The 26,468-nt window shown below is 38.3% G+C and overlaps 1 protein-coding gene and 1 non-coding gene across 6 annotated transcripts; one reads left to right on the top strand and one right to left on the bottom strand.

The window, feature by feature from the left end:
- Positions 1 to 23,807, top strand: LOC105222090 (mitogen-activated protein kinase kinase kinase 4). 5 transcript variants are annotated; one of them, XM_049447196.1, is made up of 15 exons: positions 8,944 to 9,030; positions 10,243 to 10,438; positions 16,953 to 17,153; positions 17,238 to 17,745; positions 17,983 to 18,220; positions 18,287 to 18,569; positions 18,631 to 18,864; positions 18,929 to 19,069; positions 19,144 to 19,672; positions 19,742 to 21,184; positions 21,258 to 21,449; positions 22,756 to 23,044; positions 23,111 to 23,217; positions 23,285 to 23,464; positions 23,536 to 23,807. In XM_049447196.1, exons 2-15 carry the CDS (start codon positions 10,425 to 10,427, stop codon positions 23,617 to 23,619), a joined length of 4,443 nt encoding a protein of 1,480 aa, XP_049303153.1. In that variant the 5' UTR covers positions 8,944 to 9,030; positions 10,243 to 10,424; the 3' UTR covers positions 23,620 to 23,807. The 5 variants fall into 5 exon arrangements, with proteins under 5 accessions (XP_011197576.2, XP_049303153.1, XP_049303154.1 ...); XM_049447197.1 differs by having other exon boundaries at positions 8,953 to 9,148; XM_049447195.1 differs by having other exon boundaries at positions 8,953 to 9,236.
- Positions 23,808 to 25,785: 1,978 nt separating this feature from the next.
- LOC109579269 (uncharacterized) lies at positions 25,786 to 26,304 on the bottom strand. The gene is made up of 2 exons (XR_007421502.1): positions 26,215 to 26,304; positions 25,786 to 26,142 (listed from the first exon to the last, which is right to left on the bottom strand). It is a non-coding gene; the product is annotated as an uncharacterized LOC109579269 (transcript).
- Positions 26,305 to 26,468: the final 164 nt, after the last annotated feature.

Here is a 26,468-nt window from a genome sequence, read left to right as displayed (position 1 = left end):
GGTGAATAAAATTGAATTAAGTCGGTCGTATTTATGTGTTGTGCTGCTCTTATGAAAATTAATATGCTTGTTTTGAAAGTTAATGCATATTTCGGTGAAACTTAAGTGTGTAAATGAGTTTTAGTGAAGGTGAATTAAGTTGAAAGAGCTTATATTTAAATATACCTAAAGCATTTATGTTGTAAAAATTATTGTAAATACGTGAGCAAAACAACTGTAAATATGTCGGAACAAAAAATAAGAAGACTGCGTTCCAAAATAAATTTGGCAAAATTAGATAATGGAGTTTTGCTGCGACAACTTAACATTGACGATAGCAATAACACCGTCAGCGATATTGTAGGCAACGTAGACCAAAATGAAGAAGCTAAACTTGTCAACGTTGTTAAGCAGGAGGCTGACGACGACTTATCAAGGTAAGCAAACAAGTGACAAAACATAACGGAGAAAAATGTAATTGTATTGAATCGGATTTGCGTGTGGAAACTAAACGGAAAAGTGCCTAATTCGGATCGAGGGAAATGCAAATAAGAGTGAGTTGGGAAAAGTATTGTTGTTGTTGGAGTAGCCGCTTTTTGGTTACAGTGGCATGTCGTCTGTAAAAGGCTTGCTTGAGCCGGTATTTATGGCATTGCCTCGCTTTAGAGTCCTAATATGAATTTTAAATCAATAATTTTCAAGTTTGTTCACTCTAAAGTGTATGTGTTATGTTTAAAAAACAATAATGTAATGAAAAAGCAGTCGTGTAGTATCACATTCGTTTAAAAGCTAAAGCGAAAGTGCAGCGTCTTAGGTTTTTTGGCAAAACCGGAATGCTCGTAATACAAATTTCGTTACGAGTACACATACACATGTCTATGTAAATACACAAACGTACATATATTTATATTTACAATGAAAGAAATCAAAGGTAGAGGTAATTTGCAAAATGTAATGCGTACTTGCTGACATGTAATCTGTTCAAAATCAATGTGGAAAGCAAAAATTCAAGGTACTTTTTGTGAGTTGAGTAATCACAGTATCCGTAAATGTACTTAACTACAATACACAAATATGTATGTATGTTTGTGTTTCGATAAAAATATAAAAAACTAATTTGCAGAGTATGCCATTTTTAGAAAATTTCAAACGTACTATACACATGTGTGTGTGTAAGTATGTGACCCCTATTTGAATTTCTGCTGGCTTTGCAAATGCTTTTATCAGTTTCGTATGTTTTTTTTAAAGAAAGATATGATAAGGAACCAACTGCATGTACACACTTACTTTTGGTGTAGCGAGCGTTGTGATATGTCGTGGTTTTCGCGTGAATTTTTCGAGGAAACACATATTGCCGAAATAATGAGTATGCACAACTGTTTCGTTGTAAATGAAAAACTAATTTAATTATTTTTAAGTTGTAACAACATGTTAATGACATATTTACAGTTCCAAGTAAATAGAATTTTTTTTAATGAAAAAAATAACCATTTTTGACCACATTTTTTCATCGTATCGAACTGTTTTAATAGTAAAAATTTAAATTTGTAGATGTGGTTAATTCCAGACAAGAAAAGTCTATAAATAGACTCTCTCAAAATTTCAGTTGAATCGGTCCAATAGAACGTGAGAAGTTGTGGGTATCGTTGTCGTATCGTTGTATCGGTTGTTGATCCGAATTTAAAGCCAAAAACGCAATGAAAACCGCGTTTTTGGCTTTAAATTTGGTCACAATCGTGGCGTGATGCGAAAAAAATCAGCTTTATCGGAAAGAGTCGAGCAAGAATGCGTTTCATACCCGAAATATCCACCAAAATCATTCGAACGGAGCTCTTTGCCATGTCTCTAACACTTGTCTGACAATTTTCAAGCACCATATTTTTTACTTTTTTAATATTTCCATCGCTTGAAGAGGTCGGCCAGAACTAGGCATTTCTTCAACGATTTCTCGACCGCCTTTGAGTTATGAAAAACTCACCGAATAACTATTATTTTGTGAGCAATTAAAAAAGTTATGAAATTACTTCTATTACATATATAAGCGAAAAATCAAAATAAAAAAATAACGATTCTTTTTTGAGGAAAAAAGTATGAATAAAAGTTTAAAAGTTATTGACTATTTGTTTTGCCCTCAACAAAAAACAAAAATTTTCTACTACTTCATATATGTATGTATGTATATCTTACCCTTCCTTCATAAACATTTGTTTAGTCAAATAGTAAAACTGTTATTTTCTGTCCCTGAGCTCCTCCAAGACCAGAATACCTCGTTAAGAGGCTACATTCGCATGTGAATGTCTGTATATTTGAAAATATTCTCTGAATCGAACCTCTCCCGGTGAATAGCGACGTTGTCTCGACGACTTTTTGTGTCTTGCTAGCGTGTATAGCCCTTTGAGAGAGTCGTTTAAAAAATTGAAAGTAAAAGAGAAACGCCAAACTTAAGTCTCTTCAGCAAGTATAGTAAATTAGTTAAATGTACTTGAAATACAAAACTCAGTGTACTTCTTATTTTGGCTGTAGGTGTACAATTGAATGCTTAAACACTTATACTTATGTATGTACATACATATGTAGATATGCATGTATGTTTTGATCGCGCGGCAAGCCGCTAAAAGTGTTCGAGTCCACAATTTGCTTCCAATTTTTATTTTATCTCTTCTTTCGCTATACTCTTAAAAGTCCACGTGTGACAAAGTTTTCAATGAAATTAGTTATATGTTTGCAATTACCAAAAGGTATCTGATTACCTATACCTACAATATAATGCATACATCCATATACATATGTAGATATGTATATAACCCTTTTCATATAGTACATATGTATATGTGCATAATTATGTACATACATACATATGTTATGTTGAGGTATCATATGCTAAATAATTGCACACAATGCTTACATGCGTCCGTCCTTTAAAAACGATACTATGTGATATGAGTAAATTTTAGTGTTGACAGCACATTTTTTGTTGTTCTAAAGCACTACTTAATCCGAACGATTAGCATCCGCGAATTTTATGTGCGCTTCTACAGAAAATCACACATTTTAATTTATTGCTATTCACACGCCAACATACATACATATTTATTTATCACACGGCGCGTGCTGCGGGCCGAATCACCAACTCTATACATATGTATGTTTGTACTAAATTCCAAAGAAAGTGAATATTTTCTGCTGTAGCAAGTTCAGAAGTGATCTATTAATATTTTCTTTTATACTTTAGTCATGCCTTTAATTTAAACTGACTCAGTGATGGTCAATATTTCCACGCAGCAATTCCGTTTTGTTAACCCCATTCGGCGTTGTTATTTTCCAGATTTTAACTACCATTTCTTTTCGATTCACCTTTGGTGTGCTGTCGTCGGCATTACTCGATTTGGTATGCGCTTTGATTAACATTTATTTTGTGCGCCCTTTACGTCCGTCACACTTTGTCCAAATACAAGTTTTGGCGCGACTACGTTCATACTATTGTACATACATATATAAATATATGTACATATGTATGTAACAAATGTCTGGGCACATTTTTAAATATATGCATGTGTGTATGTATGTATATGAACAATTCTTTTGTATTGCTACACACGCTTAATTACTCAATGGATTTCTTTGATTTTAATTTTCTTTGGCATGAGTCAATAAATCACATTTTTCTTACATCTTATTTCACCAAATAACGTAAATGTTAACATTTATTTTTGTTTTAGGTGAATGTGTTAGGTTTTTTTTAAATAAATACTTAATGATAAAAAAAAGCATCCTCTGTCGACCACAATCTGACTTTAAGCTTCTGCCTTCGCTGTCATTTTACTATTATGAACCGAAGCTTGGCTAGGTTGACTGCTGAAGAATTAACAGCAGCTCTTTTGACATATCTCTTCAGGTTTGCTATTTCACCATATACATGTATGTATGTACAAAGAGTCGAAATTATTAAAATTAACTATCGAAAATTGGAGTTAGTGGCCTCAACTTTGAGAGCGCTACGTTCTATTTATGGTCGTTATAATTGTCCTGTCAGATCAACAATTGAGCGTCGAGTAGAAAAATTTAAATCCACAGGCACAGTACGAAATATTTCCGTGCCAGTGAGACAAAGAAGTGCCCCTATTGTTGCCGTTACCGCATCAATTGAGGAAGATCCAAATCAGTTTCTCACACGTCGTTCGCAAGCGTTGGGCATCTCTGTGACTTCATTGTGGCGAATTTTGCGAAAGGATTTTGGCCTACATCTTTACAAGATCAAATTGACGCAAGAGCAGCATGACCACCAGAATCGTCGTATGTTCGTGAATTGGGATTTTCATCAAAAATCATCTTCAGCGATGAGACTCATTTTTGATTGAATGGCTTCGTCAATAATATATATATGCGTTATTGATCAGGCAGCAATCTATTCGTACTCCATGAGTGACCATTGCATCCTGAAAAAATACGGTTTGGTGCAGTTTATAGGGTGGCGGCATCATTGGGCGGAACTTCTTCCGTGATGATCAAGACCGGCACGTTACTGTGAATGGGAATCGCTACCGCTTAATGATAACCAAATATTTTTGGACAGAATTGGATGATATGCACTAAGGCAATATGTGTTTCCAATAGGAGGGCGCCACAAGCCACAATCGATTTATTGAGAATCAAGTTTGGTGAACGTATTATTTCACGAAATGGCCCAGTCATTTGGTCGACTCGGTTGTGCGATTTGGCGCCGTCACGTTAAGTCTATGGTCTATGCTAACAAGCCAGCGACGATTGATGAATTCGTACGAATAATGAACATGAAATTATAGCAGTATCGGCAGATTTATGCTTGAAACCCGTCGAAAATTGGGTTCAGCGTCCGGACTTCTGCAAGTGTGTCCGTGGTGGCCGGGCAAAAGAAACCAAGTTCCATACATAATACGGAATGTAATTTCACAGGTATACAAAATTTCATTGATATCCCAAACCGGTTTTGTTTTTACCGCTCTTATTTCTTTTTTACTATTTTTTACTTTTTTTACTATTTGACGCTAATGCTTGCCGCTAATTCCTCTTCTTTATTGGCGTAGACATCGCCTACCTGGTTGTAGCCGAGTTTACAACAGCAAAAGGGGGTTGTTTCCTCTACATTGGCGGGGTTATTTACGTGGCGGGTCCCAAAAGCTGCGCACAACACTGGGGAGAAATGGTTCACCTTTTCACTTTCGCTCGCCTTCAAAAGGATGTTTTTTGGCTACCCAGAGGATACTTGGTCTAAGATCGAAAATCATGAGCTGCTTGAACCATAAGCAAAATAATCATTTCTTAACACTCCCAAGTGAATGGCGCTCAGAGAACTTTTCTCACTATCTTTAACTTCTACACACGACTCCATCCTTCGCCGATAATTAGATTTCCTAATTGAGTTCTCCCCCATCAAATAAACGCTCATACCACCACAAGAACTTGATATTAGTCTGTCAGCTTTATGTTATAAAGATGTCATCTGTACAATTTATTGTAAGATCGTACCATTATCTTGGATAATAATTCATGCCAAGTTTCGTGAAGTTATGTGGTCAAAGAGTTTCTATATAAGCGGATTCCTGGAGAGAAAAGAACCTGTTCAAAATTTCAGTTCGGTATATCAAAATGTGGGATTATATGTAGACAGGCAGACATACGAACAGACACGGATGAATCGACTTAGCTCGATACCCTGATCATTAATATTTTCTTCTTTTTGTTATAAACGTCGTTCCAAACTTAATATATTGTACGACTATGCCCAAAAAATAAGGTGACATTTGAATTTAAACTGCGCGAGTCAAAGGATTTGGAGAATTATTTTTGTTTTTAGGTTGGTAGTACTGTCAGTCACATTTACATATGTCAAATTTCATGTCAAAATATTAATTAGTGTTTGAGATACGTGTCGTTTTGTGAGCTGCTGAAAGTGAGTTTTTCGTTTTTTGCGATGTCGAAATTTGTTGAGCAAAGAATTTGCATTAAATTTTGTTTACGGAATCAATTTTCTGCTGCGGATACGTTGAGGATGGTACAGAAAGCCTTTGGTGATGAGGCTATGTCTAAAAAAAATGTTTACAAGTGGTATAGTGAGTTCCAAGCGGGCCGTGAACGTGTCGAAGACGAAGAGCATCCAGGGCGACCATCAACCTCAATCGACGAAGCTCACGTTCAACAAATCAAAGTTTTGGTGTTGAAAAACTGTCGATTAACAATTAGAGACCTTGCTGATGAAGTTGGCATATCGAAAGGCTCAGCCAATACCATTTTGAAGGATGTTTTGGGCCTCAAGCGCGTCAAATCTCGACCGGTACCGAAAACATTGAATTTTTTGGAAAAAAGGCGTCGCGTTGAAGTGTATGAAACGATGCTTTCCGACTACCAGGGTGTCATGAAATGCATTATAACTGTCGATGAGACTTGGATCTATGCTTACGACCCCGAAACAACCGATCAATCGAGCGAATATCGTGCCAAAAGAGAGCCGAGACCAAAACATCGCGCCAAAGTCCCTCAAAAATCAAGGTCATGTTGACTGTTTTCTTCGATTAACGTGGTGTTGTGTATTATGAATTCCTTCAAACCGGTCAAACAGCCAACAAGGAATATTGTTTGAATGTTATGCGTCGTTTGCGTAACGCTATCCGCCTAAAAAGGCCGGAATTGTGGAAAGACAATTCTTGGTTTTTACACCACGATAATGCACCATCCCATACTGCCCTCGTAATTCGTGATAATTTCGCCAAAAACTTAACCCATATCGGTCAATATAGTGTAAATATACTTATCAACTCAGCAAACAGTTGTTCGCTGAAACATTGGTGTTTTCCCCGGTTATTGTTGTGCAACTTGAGTGGCTCTCGAAATTCCTATTTCAAAGCATACTATATGTAAACTATTGAGTGTGGTTAAGTTTCCTACTGTCAATAACAACATGTATGTTTATGTATGTATGTGTGTGTAAATTCGGTGAACTGTATGAAGTTTTTAATTTCAATAAATTACTCTCAATTATTTAACACCAGTAAATTTCACTATACAATATGCAGAGAATGCGTGCTACCCAAGTAAGCAATTGGAGCTATCTTGATAGCGTTATTTTCTATTTGATAATAACTAAATACCCATTAATTTATAGGTTTTTAATTTACCTTATAAATTTCTCTTTACATTGCTGAGCGCATTACCTCTCTCTCTTAAATTTTGTTCCATTTTCTAATTGTTATAAGAGCTTAGGTGCAGTAGGGCAGCACTAACATCGGTATTGATACCCTACCGCTAGCAATTTTCAAGCAGGAAACATAGTTGCCAATTTTTAAATTTCAAAAATCGACAATGTTAAAAAATATTACGAGGGCTGCTATATATATTTCTGGCCTAATAATGAAAATAGGCATACATATTTATCAACGAAAATGTTTTTTTTTTTTTTTTGTTGGATTTGGCTTGTCTTAGAAGACCCACACGGTCGATTGCTGATTCGTCACCTGTGACGATCTTATAAACGTCTTTTGAAGCACCGCGATTGTATTTTTTCAGCATTTCTTTACAGCAATCCACACGAGCCTTTTTTTAAGCGATTGTCAAATTGTGCGGGATCCAACGAGAACAAACCTTTTTTACGGCCAGGTGTTCATGCAATATCGAATGTATGCTGGTGGGAGAAATGCATAGGCATGCCTCTATCTGATGGTATGTTACATGACGGTCTTGCATTATCAGTTCACGTACGGCATCGATGTTTTCTGGCACAACGGCTGTTTTTGGACGACCTTCACGGAATTCCTCTTTGAGCGAGCGTCGGCCACGATTGAATTCGTTCTAACAGTTTTTCACAGTGCTATAGGATAGTTCGAGGATTTCGACTGGTAACTGCCGAATGGCACACGTGATGTTTTGCTCCAAGGCTTGAATCAAAGTTTGATTATCCGCATAGACTTTAGACTTTACATATCCCCACAGGAAAAAGTCTAACGGTGTGATATCACATGGCTCGCATCTTGGTGGCCAATAGACCGGCCCAAAACGTGAAAATATCTGCTATGCGATGTGCGGGAAGTGGCGCCGTCTTATTGAAACCAAATATCGTCGAGATCCCGAGCTTCAATTTCAGCCATCAAATTGTCTGTTATCATTGACGATTGACGGTTGCATTGTCACCGAAACCATCAGCCTACAAACGACACCAAACCATTGTTTTTTATAGATGAAATGACAGCTAATGAATCACCTCAGGTTGCTCTTCGCTCCAACTGCGACAATTTTGCTTGTTTACAAATCCATTGAGCCAGAAACCGCTAGACAAAATTTGGAACGAAAACGACGGCTCTTCTTGGAGCATTTCAAGAGCCCGTAAAGCTAAGTCCACAGTCTTCGTGTAACTCTCAGCTATGCTCGCTATATTTTCTTCACTGCGTGCTGGACTTGGTCTATTCAGTCGAATATTTTAAATAATGAATCTTGGGTCTCAAAATGGGAGTTCTTGTTACGAATAGTACGCTCAGTAGACCGATTAAGTTGAGTGAAACACATTCTTGACAGAACGTGAATTTCCGTAATAAAGTTGAACGATTTGTAAACGTTGTTCAGCCGTAAGTCTTTCCATTATGAAATGGCAGACAATACTGAACAAAAATAACATGACAGCTTGACACGACTCAAGCATGACCTGTCAAAAATGTCCTATTGAAAAAGTATCTCTGCTTGGATCACCCATTATTATTGATAAACCGTTGTTGTAATATTGCATTTGTATCTGTATAGGCATGGAGGCAACTTAAGTCACTTACCTGCACAATACACCCGCTGGAACTACAAATACTTACTTATATATTGTTTGTTGATTAAAGAGTACTTAAGAGATGCCACCGAAGAGTAGGTGCGTGCTCTTGGCGAAAGATAGGAAAAGCTCTCTCAATTAGTATCGGCCTTGTGCGCCTCATAACATTCAGTTTGCACAGGGAATACCCTCAGTTGACGGTGTTTATTCGGAAAATGCAGTTGAGTTACCAGCAGACCGGCTGACCGCTTCACACTTTACTTATTAAAATTGTATTTATTTACAAATTTTTTTCTGTGTTTGCGCCATATAATTTATAATATATGGTGCGATTGTGTTATGTAGTGGTATGACGGGCACTACACTCTACAGCTCGTGCTACCGCCCGCCGTACGTATTTTGGACTTGAATTTGCAGATCACAGTCGCTGTGCTTATCGCCTGAGCGTGTGTGTGTGTGCGTCTCGGTGCCGACTGTGGTATGTGTGAAGTTGATTTTAGTGACGTTACGTGCGATGAGCAGCGTTGATTTACGCCGTAACAGCGTAACGCGGCTGCCTGCGACTGTCAAAGTAATACGGTTCAGTGACAATTGACACTTAGATTTTTATTTATTTACGCATACAAGTTTTGGGATGTTTGACAATTTTCCGGTGCTCTCTTGTGTAGCGTTAATAGGTCTCCTCAATGTCTAAAAAAATGCAAAATTAAAAATAAAAGCCGCTGTATTTACCTTTATAGAAAGTGTGTCTCGTCGGTGCTCATTGGCAGCGTTGCTCGCCAAGCGCTACGCCTGAGTGTGAGGTGTATTAAGTGCGACCCCTCACAGCGGTCGTGTGCTCGCTCGTGTGAATCGTGTGATATTTTGCAAAAATAATGAAAAAAAATATAATATATAATTAAAAGTAAATAAATTTGCACGATCAGCTGCTGGCTGGAGGTCTGATACTGCTACAGAGCCTCATATTGCCCTAAGAACTATGCATTGAACTATCGTGGCGCGACTTAAGGCTCGAACTTTTGTGTAAAATTAATTATAAATATTATTAATGTTTGATAAGTATTTCGCGAGCACCAGATGTATGGGCATTGCTGTTCGCTTTTCGCCTACGCCGGCAACTTTGGTGTTCACGCGATGCCATTAACAGCGGTGCGGAGGTGTCAAGGCAGTGCGGTAGTGCAGCGGTAACTGTTGTAAATACCATGTGATTGTGCAGTGAACGAAATAACACAAGAGAACGCATATCTTTCACCCTTTCGCTTGGAAAGAATTGAATTACACGTCTGTTAAATTCCGTGCACCACGTACTTACATACACGTACATATGTACATATGCATGTATGTGCATGTAAAAGTTGAATGGGCATTCGTACTTTGCGTACCCAGATGCATTTAAGCATATGCAATACAATGTAATGCATATATAAATATATAGTATATAGTACTTATTCAATGTTGTGTTCGATCGGCACTTTTCGTTCCAGTGTTGTTAGTGTTTAACTAAACCGTATAAAGTGGGCAGCAAATCCACATTTGATTTTGATTTCAATCAAAGAGAAAATTGCGAAATTAAAATACAACAACAACAACAAGAATTAGCGCGTTGTGAACGTTTTGCTTATATTCTGCTGTTTTATAGGCAAATACAAGATACATTGACAACAAAATGAGACGTAAAAAGTAAGTTTTGTATTTTTAAATATCTTCACCTAAAATGCAAAACAACGTATCATCAAAAGAAAAATATTAAAAATTGTGTTTAGCTATAATAACCAATATATAACCATTTTATAACCAAAACTCAAATTTTGTTTCAATATGATTATGTGATAACCAATATATAACGATTTTATGGTCTCTATTATATCGTTTTTCCTTCTCCTGTTAACTTATGAAAAGTGATGTTACGTTATTTTGCATTTTAGGTGACGATATGCTATATTACATATCCCTGCATAAGTATTCGTGCACTGTATTTAACTGGGAAAGAGTCGCTTTATGTTCGGTTGAAAGGGCAATCATGCAAAATTGGGAGAAAATTGCCTTCTTGACATTGTTGTATTTTTAAAAACTTAATAGTGTTGCTTTTGTTGCTGCGTGATTTTATTTTTCATTTTAAGAACTATGCACTAGGAAAAGTACATTTTATCCAGATAAGTCAAGTGTTGAATAAGTTAACATAAATTCGGGGGTTTACATTACTTACAAATGTGAAGTATTTGAAAAATAGGTTTATGGCGGGTATGTGCTAAGTTTAGATTGTGTAAAGTCTAAAACATATACAAGTATATAACGGATTTTTACGTGAAGTTGATTTCAATGCCGCGATTAAACGCTTTCGTTCTTTTGATATTTTTTATTGATTAGAGAAAATTTTTTCTACGCCAATAAAGAAGAAGAAGGGATTATTTAAAGTTTTTTTTTGAACTGATCTTTTTTTATTGATTTGAGGCTATTTAAATTCTTTTGTCATCATGAGAGTACATGTTGAATAGCATGTAAATATTGTTGGGACTACTTGTACTTTGGCTTCTTAGCGTGGTATTTGTTATTTTCCAAATATGGTGGAATCCAAACGTTTGTTACCTTAAAACCAATATTACATGGTTTTCGATATTTCGAGATGAGTTTGGGTAAATTTTATAATAGCATTACACGATTTCGGTGTCAAAATGGGTATGCACGGATAAAGGAGGTCATTCAGATTAAGGAAATATACATACATACATATATAATTGGTGCTGACTTATGGCTTTTGAGATATTTGAATTTAAAGTTCAATAACTCCACTATTCAAAGGCCTCTAACCGTACATACCCATTTTAACCCCGAAATCGGGGAATGCTGTCTAAATCCTAACCATGATTTTTTTTTTAATTCCTCACTTTTTCTGCATTATTATGAAATTTTGACTTCAAAAAAGGGCAATGTTTACATTTTTGACTATTTAGCAGTTCTATATACAATCTAACGGTATAATTTTGTATTCTAAAAATACCATATGGTTTTTATTGTCCCTTTACCAATAACGTATACAAAATATGTATGACATTTTATGTACAACAGCAGCAAAGAACAATAACTTCGGTTGCACTGAAGCTCTGAAGCATATTACAGATAAAAAAGTTTCCATTCAAGCTTCTTTACTTTAATGGCGTAGACACCGTCCACGCGGTTATAGCCGAGTTAGATAAAATACAAGCATTTGAGATTAATTCACTTCGAACTTCAGGAAGATATCTTGTAATATCAAAAATCTTTCCGTACAAGAACGTCAATTTTACCGATAAGTTTGTATGACAGCTATATGCTACATTAGTCCGATCTGAACAATTTATTCTGAGATAGTACTGTTGCCTTAGACAATTGTAAATGTCGAATTTCGTGAAGATATCTCATTAAATAAAAAAGTTTTCTATACGTGGACTTGATTTTGATCGATCAGTTTGTACGATGGATGTATACTATAGAACTCCGTTCTCAACCCTTTGTTCGGATATTGTACCGTTGCTTTGGACAATAATTGTCAGTGCCGAATTTCGTGAAGATATCTCTTCAAATAAAATATTTCTCCATACAAGAACTTGTTTTTGATCGGTGATTCCGACAAATTAGCAGTTTCTTGAGAAGAGAAGGACTTTATAGGCTTCCCGACGTTTTCTTTTGAATCTCGCAAACTTCGTGGCAACTATAGCATATACCCATTTCAGTGTATAAGCATGTTCTATAATTGATAGTTATTTTCCGCCTAGTTTGTTATGAGATGATTGTATAATGTATGTATTATATATACTACTAGCTGACCCCGCAGCCGTTGTCCTGCGCGAAATTATGTGTTTTGAAATGAAAAGACAAAAATTCATATTTTATTGATAATCATTTATTTGCTATTTGTCTACATTTTTCTTCAATGTAACGCAGCTTGATAAACAAAATTTTTTGGTTTCTGTTCCGGTGCGTAAATGTACAGAGAAGATGGTTTTCCAACTCTTGAGCACGCCACGTATATCTGGCCGTGTGGAAAACATAGCATTTCCAAATGTATGCCACCCACTATGCGACTATTCTGTTGATCGTCATTTTAAATTCAATTTTCACTGGAAACGGAATAGTTTTGAACCGAAATGGCAAATCGTTAGAACTCAAAAGAAATCCGTAGAATCAAGTATTCTGTCCCTTATATTTGATAGGTGCATCACAATCAGTTTGCGATGATGCGGTGGCATACCAGGCCTCTCCAAAGAATTTACAAATTCCACTGGTAATTCACGGTGTCGTCTTCATTGTCAGACGATCGATCGATTTGTATGATTGCAAGCCTCCTGGAATTTGACTTTGAATTTTCCAGTTTAAGTCAACAACATAGGTATTTGTGGCAGCTAAGATTGCTCGTACACTCAAGGATTCGTACTTACGACAGTTTGGCCAATGTTCGTATAAACATTCGTGATGAGTCCATCTTTCGTGAATTGATAAACGGCATATGGGATTGATATCAGACCATGGGAAGTATCAATCAGTATTGACCCATTAGTACATTTAGCATCTTAGCATATGCAATGTAAAATGTCTTCGGCAATGTAATTTTTGGTCGTATCCCCTAACGCGGATTTGAAGGCTGATCATCGCGAAATGTGTGTGAACTTCAGTGGCATTCGTTTTTCGGGTGGATTGTGTAAGTTCATTCTAATGCATTAGTTGAGAACACACCTGGATGTCCATCTACTGGATGACCCTGCTTTCTGCGTAACAATTTCTTCGATGATGCATCCCATGTATAATATCAACGTATTTCGAATAGAGCAATGTTCTCGCAAACGGATCACTGACGGAAGTTGAGAAAAAACTCGCTAATGTTAATTTTGTTGCTGGTGGTATTTCTGTTGACTGTATTGTATTCTCTGGGTTGAAATAGACTCTTTGGTCATTCCCCAAATTAACTTCGAGACGCACAACAGTCGGAAAACGTTCATGAATTTCAAAAGAAATATCCTACAAAGCACTTTATTTCAGTTCACGTATCGACCGTGTCGTTTAAAACCAATAACCGCCATGTTGCTTCCTATGGTGACGTATTTACAAACGCATTTTATCGATCACACCAAACTACATTACGCAACATTCACATGACTTTTGAATGTGAATTAGACAATAGTGGCGAATATGGTACGACCCATGTGTTGTCAACTTTGATGTGCGTGTGAACTTCGATATTTACGCCGATAGAGTGGATATCCATCATTTCCAGCTTGTGTTTCAGAAAAGCACATGGATAATGTTTCGCGCATTTATTGTCAGGCATACAAACCGAAGTGTGATTGTGGTGTCCGCAAGGTCCATGAACCATGTTGGTTTTCGTCACTTCATATAATACTGGATCTTTCTCTGCATCATTAATTTCCGCAGAAATGAGTTCATCAATTTGATCTGGTGTGACAACCATCCACCATCCAAAGAAGAATATGTACGTGCGGCAAACCTCTCTTTTGCTACTCAACAGAGTACATTTAGCATCTAACAGTACCACATATACCTACCCTACTCCAAGATAAACTCCATGAAACATCGTAACTGTTGTTTGAAAAGTCGTGCTGTGACATCGTGACGATCGCTTGCTTATTGACCGCGATCCATAATTCCGCACGTATGTCACCGCATCCTGGGAGTACTTCTTGCCTTGCCTTGCCTTGTCTTTGGCTGCCATACTTTGATGGACCGATATTAGGGCGACCTCTTCGTGGCTTCGTAACAAATTTCAATCTGCAATTGACCTCTTTGTGTGAAACGCACGTAAAGTTTTCACTGAATAATTTTTCTTTTCAATAGCCGGAATAAAAAAGCAAGCGACCGAAATTGAACTATTCAAATAATTTACAAATCAAAATATTGAAAAACAAAACACACAAAAATGTTTATGGAAAAAAGATACTTTTTGGAATTATCCTAAAAAAAAAAGTATTCTCGTTGTTTGGGCGGAGACCTATCCGAATTGGTGGTAATCACCGAAATCGGTCCAGGCGTTCTCTAGTTATAAGCTTAGTAACTAACATCACTTTCTTTTATAGATATTAAGCGATGTGATAAAAACTTGATCCACAGATATCGCCTTTTTCTTTGGCATCGTTTTGTTTAATACACGTTTACACCAATTTAAGGTTTGAATATTAGATACTGCGATGGGAGCGCCATCTATCGGTCAAACATTTCAAATTTAAAAATTGATTAAAAATGAAAAAATAATTTAAAAAACATTTTCCAATGGACCAAATTGTAAATATAAACCATTCCCGAATCTCCTTGAACGTGCACACAAAATTTCATCAAAATCGGTCCATCCGTTTAGGAGCAATCCCAAGGCAAACACACGGTCAGAAGATTTATATATATAAAGATATGCATTCTCGCACGTTGTTATGTTAATTAATAGTTTTCTTTGTATTAATCAATTCTCAGAAAATTAATTTCCTTCAAGGATAATGACTTTTGATGAAAAAGAGAGTTCATGTATTTTTTTGCCGATGAGCGTTAATTACTTAATTGATAAATATTAGCCATCTCAACACATCAAGGCATCAACTTGTCCACATTCATTAGCTTTTCAAGATCAAATTGGTTCAATTTATTCACTTAGTATAATTGAATTAATAATAATATTATTATCGAGCTTTTACATACATACATTATATACATATGTGTGTATGCATTTTGTTTACACATTTTACCGGGTTGGTAATCCTTGGCGCAAACTTGAAAAGGGTGATAATATTTACTTAATTTTTTTCTCTTAAGAAAACTTGTAATCTTTATATACATATAAAAAAATTTTACATTTAACCACAATGACTTACTTACCCACTTCCTGATAAGAAATTCTCTATAAAAAGCGTTAAGTAGAAAGCAGAAATAACGAATAACTGTAATAAAAAGATGATTCAGATGCAAAATAAAATGAGGTGTTTTTGGAGGGATTTAACTTTCATTGGAAATAAAACCAAGTAAAATGAAAGAGTCAACGTTTTGCTTTTTTGGTTAGCCAATTTTATGTTTGTTATATCCGCTTGTCCATGTGACACTCTTATGACGTGAAGGTTTTATGATTGCTTTGGTGATGTAATATTTCATAGATTGTGGTTTATGCTTATTTTAGGACGCTACTTCTTTAAATAACTTGCTGATGAAACATTATGCTAGACCAATGAAATGTACATAAGTAAATGCATGTATGTATATACCTACATGGTACAATAATATATGTATATATAACCTTTGAAATCCATGATAGCGTGCCATTAGCACATAAGGCATAATTTCTCGTTTGTCAATCAAAACTGTCAATTAGTCTTTTATAAGCAATATTGTTGTATAATTATAGGTGTGACGACCAGGTAGATATAGAGATTTGCTCAAATGCACATAAGTATCCAGCTAAACGGCGATACGCTTAGATTATAAGCACTTATCAGTAATAATTTGAGACCGGAACACTGCTATGTGATAAGATAAACGCTGAAGCGTCAAGCAATTACACGAATTATGGGGGCTTCTGTGCGCTCCATATGCAAATTGGAAGTGATTTATTTTTATAAATAACACGCACGACTTGTGAAATTTATATTCGAAGGCATAGGCATAGAATCGGATATCTATCGTGTTTTGAATATCCAATTTTTTTTCAGTAATGAGCGGTATGGGATTTGTTGGCTGTTTAGCTTTAGTGAGTGCACGAACCCAAAGTGGTAGTGACGTGTTGAACCCTTCAAAATTTGGGCTACTTGAGGCGAACCGACTTTATGAGAAGCATAGTCATATCAGAAACATTGTCGGAGAAGGGTATTTCGCAGCTGAAGCTGTCAGGTGGGTGGCATTCATGAGAAGCTTGCCTTCATAGAAATACATCGGAGAAAGGGGATTATTGGTTATTAGAGGGACAATGCAGTGCAATCCTCGGCTTAAGGACGTTTTTATATAATTTTTGTGTAAAGTTGAGATCTATAAAAGTAACATATCTAATGGCTTACCTTTAACCTTATGTTTGCTTTAAGAATCGAAAGTTTTTTTTATGAATGTGAACTCCTTTGTCTATTTCGAGTTTTCTTTATAAATATGCCTCACCAAAATAATGCATTTCTTTCGCTTTCGAATCCTCAGCTTTATTTTGAAATTCAATATTTATCTTTTCCCTTAATTTTTGCAGAGTTGAATTCCGCATTAAACCATCGGCAAATCGAGGAGTCAATAACTATCATCCATTCGATGAGGAGTTACTTTCACCGCCCGTCGACGATCTAGCGTCACGTTTCGAAGAGTACGGCACAACACCGCCGCGTACAAGAATGAAGATTAAAAGCCGTGATTGGGAGCGCAAAAAAGCGCATGCCGTCGCCTCTGTTGGATCGTACGTAGTCTCCGAGAAAATTATACTTTTTATATACTCGCATTTATGTATAGTTTCCACGTGTTAAGTTATGTATATTTACAGATCAATTGATTCGACGCCGAGCACGCCCAAAAAGGGCATGACGCGTATGGCGCGTTCCCGCGTGCTGCGTCGCAACACTATGGATTGTGCATTACTGAATGAAATGTTTGTTAATGACGAGAGCAAACGCACCAGCAAGCGTGCGCAAGATTTGTTGCGTGATGCCGAACGGGAACTTAAAAATTCTATGATTTCCGCATCATCCACCAGCTACTCCTCACGTGGTTCCAGCTTACTCGACAGCACGCACCAACTGGAATCGTTGGATAAGTGTACGCCCTTGAATACGGAAGTGAGCGTGCGTGGCTCCTCGAAGGTGGTGGAATCCTGCAATAGATACATGTGTGTCTCCTCACGGCCAATAGGTTTTCGTGCGTCGGCTCCAGCATCCGCATTTGTCCAACAGTTGCGTTGTGAACGCACACCTGGCTTGAATATACGTAAAGAATTTCATGAGACTTTTGCCAATCTCATTAAGTTGGGCAGTGTCGACCGTCAAGATGCCAAGGTAAAGAAGTTTTCATATTGTAAGTATGTATAAACTGTATATAAATGTATACCTGTATTATCCAAGGCAATATAGCCATAGAAACTGACAACCAAATAAAAATAAATATCTTATTGTACCCTTTTATGCTATAAGATATGGCCCAGAGGTTCATTCCTTTCTCATGTCAAGTTTTTTTTTACTTTTTGTCATCATTCGGTTTGTCTATAACGCTTAACTTTCCTCTATTTGGTTTAGCTTTCCCACGAAGATCAGACCTGGCAGGCTGAACTGAAAGATCTCATTTGGCTGGAGTTGCAAGCGTGGCAGGCAGATCGCACCATGGAGCAGCAAGACAAATACTTGTTCAACGCACGACAGGCAGTGCCGGAATTGCTTTCACAAATCATAAACTATAAATTTCAGCCGCGCTTTCAACGCGCCACGAGTGAAGTGAGCGTGGACAGCGGCTTCAGCACGGATAGCAATGCCAGTAGTAAGGAAATATTTTATTTGCGCTTTAATGATTGATTAAAACCCATATTTGTTGCCTGATTTACAGCGCCTACAGCACACCAAACTGGTAAACTATGCACTGGCTGCATGTCTTTATATTGTAAGGATTGTATGGATCAGCGGGATAACGCCATGAAGGAAGTGGAGGACCTCTTGACACGTTTAGAAGCCGCCGAGGCGCTTTATCCCTCCTCACAAGTCATGGGTGCTTTTCATCCCATTTACAAAAATGAAAACTTTGTGGGCCGAATAAAAGCCATGTGCTTGTGGTACAATGTAACGCGTCAGAATCGTTTAAAACTGTGCATCTTTGGCAAAATATTGGCAAGGTATTGTAGGAATACGAATTATTTATTTAAATTGTTGGATTGCATGTTGTTTTTATTGCAGATTACATGGTGAGAAGTTCTCTTGGCCGGTGGAAACATGGTATGGCAGCGATAGCGGTGCTTCGTCTGGTGTGGAGAACGATGATTCAGGTGTGAATTCGGTTGATTCCAACAAGACTAGTTCTAGTCAAGCAACACCGCAACGTAAGCTCTCGTCTATTTTTTCAACGCCTAAGGTGCAGTTCATGCTGAACGATGTGACGCAAGTGCCTGGCGAAACTTCCAGTAGCAACGAGTAGGTCTTGCATATGTGGGTTGTGGGCATGAGTTTCTGAAACTGTATATTTTCTCGGTTTCAGATCTACCTCAACCGAAGTTAGCCATATGTCATCGGATATATGTGGACCGCTTTTGCGTAAAACTTCAATGCAAGACATCAATATATTCAGCGTTGAACCTTTAGCCAATTGCAATGATGCTAATTCCTCGGCGCTATATAGGTGTGAATACATATAAATTTCAAGGTTATGTTAGTATATTATAACTGTAAATTTTGTTTTTTACTTGCTTTTAGAAAGTTTATTGAAAACATCTTAAAGTCTCGTGGTCTCGCGAAAGCATTGTCGTTTTTAAATAAATTGCACAATGTCGTGCTGTTCAAAGCGCATATTTCGCTGGAGAAGCCCGGCACGGAAGACTATGACTTCGAGACTGAGCGCATTGACGAAGATGTGCCGCGTTTGGAACCGGAAATAAGTCGCGAACAAGTAGACGAGTTGCGACGCTTTGGCTATTGGAGTGACGAGGCGAAATCCATTAACTTGCCTTCATACATTCCCTCCTTTGTATTCCTCAGCGGCATACCGTTACAATTTATGCACGAGTTTCTGAGAATGCGTCTCGAGACACGCCCACCGAAACCAAATCCACTTAGCTTAGAGCAACTGATGAAGGAATTACGCGAAGGCTTGACACTGGCATTGACACATCGGGAACGCTACCAGCGGCACATAACGACAGCTTTGGTTGAGAACGAAGAAGAATTGGAACGGTATATGGGAATATTAAATCATTTCGACAAAACTGTGCGCAAAGTGTTTGAGGTAAGGCCTTGTTACAGTCTTCCTAATTTCCATTTGTTGAATATTTAGTTTAAATTTGCAAAATTTTAGCTGTACTTAGATTACATCGACCAGTTAGTGCTGTCTGGCGCGGAGTGTAACACGAAGTCTGCTTTGGAAAAGGAATGGATGTTTACCAAACTGATCAGTCCCATGATAAATGGCATGCACACAATTGCAGCTAAGAAGTTCTGCACCATAACACGCAACCTACTGCGTAGCATTTCCGAACGTTTGGTGAGTCGGGCGGCCGAGCTGGACATTCAAATCGATGACACGGCACAGCATGGCGAAATCGATTTGAAGTGGCAGCTGTTAACAATCTGTCGAGAGATGCAATCTCTCTTCACTGTGGAACGTGAGTCCTCGGTGAAGGTGCTGTTCTTTGCGAAAATGTTTTGCCGCGATGTCGAGACCACCGACTTTCATCGTGAACACTACGAAGCCGATGTGATTAATCAACAGCAGGACTTTGTTTGTGCAGAAATAAAGAAATCCTTCAAACTATTGCAAAAGGATGTGCTTGATGTGCGCAATAAATTGTCGAAAATAATCGAGCGTGTAATGGAGCGTTGTGGCCCAGAACACATGGCCGAATTAGATGAGCAGGACAGACAAGCGGTACTTTCGCGCACGCGCGAGATTTTACATCAGGGCTATAAATTCGGTTTTGAGTACAATAAGGATGTAATTCGGTTGTTCGAACAGCGTATAATGGCAAACAAGGACGAGTCGTGTGAGGTCGACTTGGCGCTGGGTATTATTGATTTTGCCAAAATGTGGATGCATTTCGTGATGGAACGTTGCGAACGTGGGCGTGGTATGCGTCCACGTTGGGCGTCACAGGGTTTAGAGTTTCTTATCCTCGCCTGTGATCCGCAAATAACCCGTCATCTAGACGAACGACAATTTGAGGATCTAAAGAAGCAGATGGATCGCTGTATATCACATGTGATTGGTATTACATCGGAACCAGAAAAGATCGCACGTAAAAAGGCATCACCACGCACGCGAAAAACATCATCCCCGGCCACAAGTCGGTCGCGGACCCCAACACGAACGCCAATATCCGTAGGCGGCGGCACAAATCCGAATTCTCCAATGAGTTCGCCGCAATACAATAAATTCTTGCATCCCCAATTCAGCTTAAAAGAGGAAGTGTTGCGCAATGCCGCGGACGGTACACCAGAATACAGCGTCAACGAGGCTCCCGACGTGCCGGATACTATAGGTAGCGGAACGGAAAAACTTGGTGAACTCCGCTTAATTGTGCCACAATCTCCATCTTTAACCAAATCGTCACATGAAGGCAGCAGCTCATCGCTGGCGCCACGCCAGATGCGCGTGCGAGACGCCGTGAACCGTTTGGATATGGAAATTGAAGATAATCTGCGTGAACGCAATCTAATTGGTCATGTCAAAGCGCTGAATACATGCGACAAGGTTCATATACGTGCTCGTAGCGTTAATTTCCATTGGCATCGTGGCATTAAAGTGAGTCACCGTTAAAAATGAAGATTTTTTTTTAGTATATTATTGAATAAAATATGTAAATTCTTGTTTGCAGATTGGTCAAGGCCGTTTTGGTAAAGTTTACACAGCCGTTAACAATAACACCGGTGAACTAATGGCTATGAAAGAGATTGCCATACAGCCCGGTGAGACTCGTGCGCTCAAAAACGTCGCTGAGGAGTTAAAAATCCTGGAGGGTATCAAACATAAGAATTTGGTGCGCTACTATGGCATCGAGGTGCATCGGGTAAGCATCCAACTTAAACAGGCATATTTTATATTTTTGGCTTAGCATATCCGAGGCTGTTTTGTCGTTTTCATGGGGGGTGTTTTCGTTACGTGGCGGGTCCCAAACTCAGCGGACAACTCAGTGGGATGGGATGTTTCACCTTCTGACTTTAGCCCGCCTTCAAATGGATTTTTTTTTTTGACATCCAGAGGATACTTGCTCTAAGATCGGAAGTCGTGAGCTGCTTGAGCCATATAACGGGTGATTTTTTTGAGGTTAGGATTTTCATGCATTAGTATTTGACAGATCACGTGGGATTTCAGACATGGTGTCAAAGAGAAAGATGCTCAGTATGCTTTGACATTTCATCATGAATAGACTTACTAACGAGCAACGCTTGCAAATCATTGAATTTTATTACCAAAATCAGTGTTCGGTTTTTTTTTTTTTTTTCGGACAAATTTTGTTCAGCGATGAGGCTCATTTCTGGTTGAATGGCTACGTAAATAAGCAAAATTGCCGCATTTGGGGTGAAGAGCAACCAGAAGCCGTTCAAGAACTGCCCATGCATCCCGAAAAATGCACTGTTTGGTGTGGTTTGTACGCTGGTGGAATCATTGGACCGTATTTTTTCAAAGATGCTGTTGGACGCAACGTTACGGTGAATGGCGATCGCTATCGTTCGATGCTAACAAACTTTTTGTTGCCATAAATGGAAGAACTGAACTTGGTTGACATGTGGTTTCAACAAGATGGCGCTACATGCCACACAGCTCGCGATTCTATGGCCATTTTGAGGGAAAACTTCGGACAACAATTCATCTCAAGAAATGGACCCGTAAGTTGGCCACCAAGATCATGCGATTTAACGCCTTTAGACTATTTTTTGTGGGGCTACGTCAAGTCTAAAGTCTACAGAAATAAGCCAGCAACTATTCCAGCTTTGGAAGACAACATTTCCGAAGAAATTCGGGCTATTCCGGCCGAAATGCTCGAAAAAGTTGCCCAAAATTGGACTTTCCGAATGGACCACCTAAGACGCAGCCGCGGTCAACATTTAAATGAAATTATCTTCAAAAAGTAAATGTCATGAACCAATCTAACGTTTCAAATAAAGAACCGATGAGATTTTGCAAATTTTATGCGTTTTTTTTTTAAAAAAAGTTATCAAGCTCTTAAAAAATCACCCTTTATAAAAAGTCATTTCTGGCCATTCCCAAGTGAATGGTGCTCAGCCAATAAAGAAGAAGCAGAAGATTTTAAATATACTTACAAATACTAAGATTTAGCTATTTATTAATATTATTATTTTTTCATTCAATAGGAGGAACTTTTAATTTTCATGGAACTTTGCTCCGAGGGCACTTTAGAAGCATTGGTGGAGCTATCAGGCGGTTTGCCCGAAGGGCTGGTGCGTCGCTTTACGGTGCAACTGCTTTCGGGTGTTGCCGAGCTACATAGACACGGCATCGTGCATCGTGATATAAAGACTGCGAATATATTTTTGGTAGACGGCAGTAACAGCCTAAAACTGGGCGATTTCGGCTCAGCAGTTAAAATACAGGCACATACGACTGTACCGGGCGAACTTCAAGGCTATGTGGGCACACAAGGTAAGTGATATTAAAGTGAGGTTAGCATGTAAACAAGTATTTCATATGGTATTTATTTCCTAATAGCTTATATGGCGCCAGAGATATTCACAAAAACGAATAGTGACGGACACGGTCGTGCAGCGGACATTTGGTCGGTAGGCTGTGTGGTGGTTGAAATGGCATCGGGACAAGTAAGCTATTTTATGAAATTGCAAAAAGTGATATGATAATAATAACTGGTTTCACTTATGACAACAGCGTCCTTGGGCACAATTTGACTCGAATTTCCAAATTATGTTCAAAGTGGGTATGGGTGAAAAACCGGAAGCGCCTGAGAGTCTCTCACAAGAGGGACATGATTTTGTAGATAAATGTTTGCAACATGATCCCAAAGATCGTATGACCGCTATGGAATTGCTGGAACAAAACTTTTGCAAGGTACACAATATTCAAAACTTGTTTATAAAAAAAATCTTAATTTATGTCTTCTTTGTATACGATTTTTGCAGTATGGTCATGGTGATGAATTGAATAACGACCAAACGCAAGAGGCGCTGGGACGTTCATTCCGGCGCAACGTTAAATTGAGATAGCGCGTCTTGTGGTTGTCATCGCAAAATAATATGTTGAGAAGGAAGTGCATAGTGAATTGCATAGCACAGTAGACATGATTCTGTTTTAACTTTGTTTGTTATGTATAGCATAAAATACGGGATGAGTGTATACTAATCAGTAAATCTTTGAAGAGAATATACCGATACAATTACATATGTATGTGTTATATATATGTCTTTATATATATTTATTTTAGATTTTAGCTAATAGAATTTGGACAATGTCCTGAAAAGCGCTTAGAGTCATAGGCATTAAATTAAATGTTAGTAAGTGTGTATATTTCGATATATATATGTATATGTGACAAAGTCCACATGTTTATTTTATTCAAATATACTTGTAAATGCTAAGCCTAAAACAAAAAATGTGTATTTATTGAATAGTTGTGACCGCTAATACCTATGGTTTCTTGTATTGCGTAAACTGTGTGCAATAAACCTTGGTTCGTTGTTGTTGTTGTTGTGACGGTTATCCAGTTTCGTTAGGGTGGTAAGGTTTAGATAAGTTGTCATCGAGCTCATCCAACTATAGGCCCAGGAAAAACGCTGTTTTGACCGGGTCGGACCATAGGAAGAGCGGTATAAGATGTGTAGGATTAGTTGGGCATGCAAAGAGATGATTAGAGTCATGCGGCGACTCGTTGAAAGTTGGATTTTATATGTCGAAGAACGAAGCTGCGCAACGGTCACTCTGGATTCTCGCGGCAACTCGGGCTCGTCGTCAGCAATGGGCTGTGGTTTGACTCCAAGTACGCCATTGACCGAAAGCAAGTGGGTGTAGATGTTTATGGCTCCACTGTGAATGGCTGTCAGTGTATGTCTGAAGTTAGTTGTGTCCGAAGTCTGGTCGGCGTAGTTGAGGAAGGATCGCTTGATGTTCCTAGGAGGCATTTCCGCATCAAGCAGGTGACTGCAGGAATGATTTCTACGAAAACACGCCAGCAGAAACTGCTTAGAGAGGAGTTCGTTACGCTCTTTAACTGGGAGCATACAGGCCTCACTGTGTAGATGTTCGATAGGAGACATCAAGAGGCATCCTGTCGTAGTCCGGTTCTGGCATATTTGGAGCTTCCACGTCTACGTTTTACTGCATCCAGGTGACAATAATATTGCGGCTGGCCGATTTCCTTGTATGTTGCTAACAACGTTTCTTTGTTTTTCCACCACGTGCTGCCGGTTAACAATTTGAAGATTTTGTTGCGGTTCTGTACTTTGGCAATAATCTCGGTCGTGTGAAGAGTGAAGGCTGTCAAGTGAATCTAGGCTTGTTGGCAGTTGGAATTTTAACGTCATCGGCTGCAATATTAAGGTGAAGTCTGTACTCCTTCGTCCAGTTTGTGAATATGGTCGCTGTGGGTTTAGTGGGGAAAGTGTTAGGTTCCGTATAGCGAGGAAGCGAGAAGTATAGATATATAGAGAAAGATAGCCGTTTCCTAACCCCGTTTGGATCGTTAAGTTTTAGATTGAGTTTGTCAGAAACCCTTCGTTCGTCTTGATGTTTAGCGTCTAGTAGAGCAATGTAAATATAGGGGTGGTGTCATCCCCTCTCTCTGGTTCCCCAGGCGGGTCCTGCGTCGAATACTTTCAGAGCTGGAGTGTTGTTGTCCATTCGGACGTCAGCGTAGCCGCAGCGTAACAGATGTTTTCATCGGCCATGCCTCTGCATCATACAGCAAGACAAGGATGATGAGTGACTTGTAGAGTTTGGTCTTTGTTCGTCGAGAAAGGACTTTACTTCTCAATTGAAGTAGCACCTGTTGTCAAGACTTAATCTGCGTTGGACTTCGAAACTGACGTTGTTGTTGGTGTTAATGTTGGTTCCAAGATGTACGAAATTATCTACGGCTTCGATGTTACGACTATCAACAGCGACGTAAGAGCCAAGTTTGTTTGATGACAGGAGATATTTCATCCTTCCCTCGTTCACTACCAGACTCATCAGAACTGACGTCGCGGTTGTTGAGGCCAACGATATCAATATCATCGGTAAAAATAAACGATACAAATATAGTAGAATCAAATACAATCATTATTGGAAATTTTCGAAAAATTTAAAAAAATAAAATTTCAATAATACTTTATTATTGCAGAGATAATATCATAACCAAACTATTAAAAAATATCGCATTTGCGAACCAAAATGTATTCTCAGTATAGAAGTGCTCTTGTTTTATTTCAATTTATTGTTTCGCCTGTATGGTTTCAGAAATCTTTTTACATCATTGTATTTAGTACAAAGACTGCAAATTGTAGAGACAAAATTTTGTGAAGATAGCGCGGTTTATGCTTTGGCGGTGGTGCCATACAGTGCAGACACAGTTGAAGTTGGTGCAGCTGCAGGAGTCACGGAGACACTCGGTGGACCGTCGTCAGTGGTTGAACCATCGGCCGTTGGCGCCGTCGGTTGCTCCGTGGGTGCGGTGGGACCGGTATAAGTTTGAGCAAAAACGGATGATGCCAACAATAAAAGGGCTAGCATGACGCTAAAAAGCACTTGGAATACTAACAAATAGAAGATGAAGAGAAAGTTAAATTATGAAATAATGCACTCTTAATAGCAATCAATCAATTTACCTTTCATTTTGGATAAGTTGGGCGTTCGCAGATGTTTGGGATACAATTTCGTTCAGTATGATTCGTGGAATACATGCCTTAAAGGCTTTACTTGCCTTTTTATACGCAAATATTAAATATTTTATCTATTGTGAGAAATTCGTGGAAAATATCTGATTGCCGATAAAGTTTTAATTAAACAATAGTCCGTTTGGTAGGCGCCAAATATTTACTTAGATATATTTCACCGTTTTAATTCAATGAATTTATCACTG

This window comes from Bactrocera dorsalis, chromosome 2 (genome assembly GCF_023373825.1).
Source record: "Bactrocera dorsalis isolate Fly_Bdor chromosome 2, ASM2337382v1, whole genome shotgun sequence".
NCBI lineage: Eukaryota > Metazoa > Arthropoda > Insecta > Diptera > Tephritidae > Bactrocera > Bactrocera dorsalis.
The sequence above is the reverse complement of the archived record's forward strand: the minus strand, read 5'-3'. Positions and strand labels throughout refer to the sequence as shown.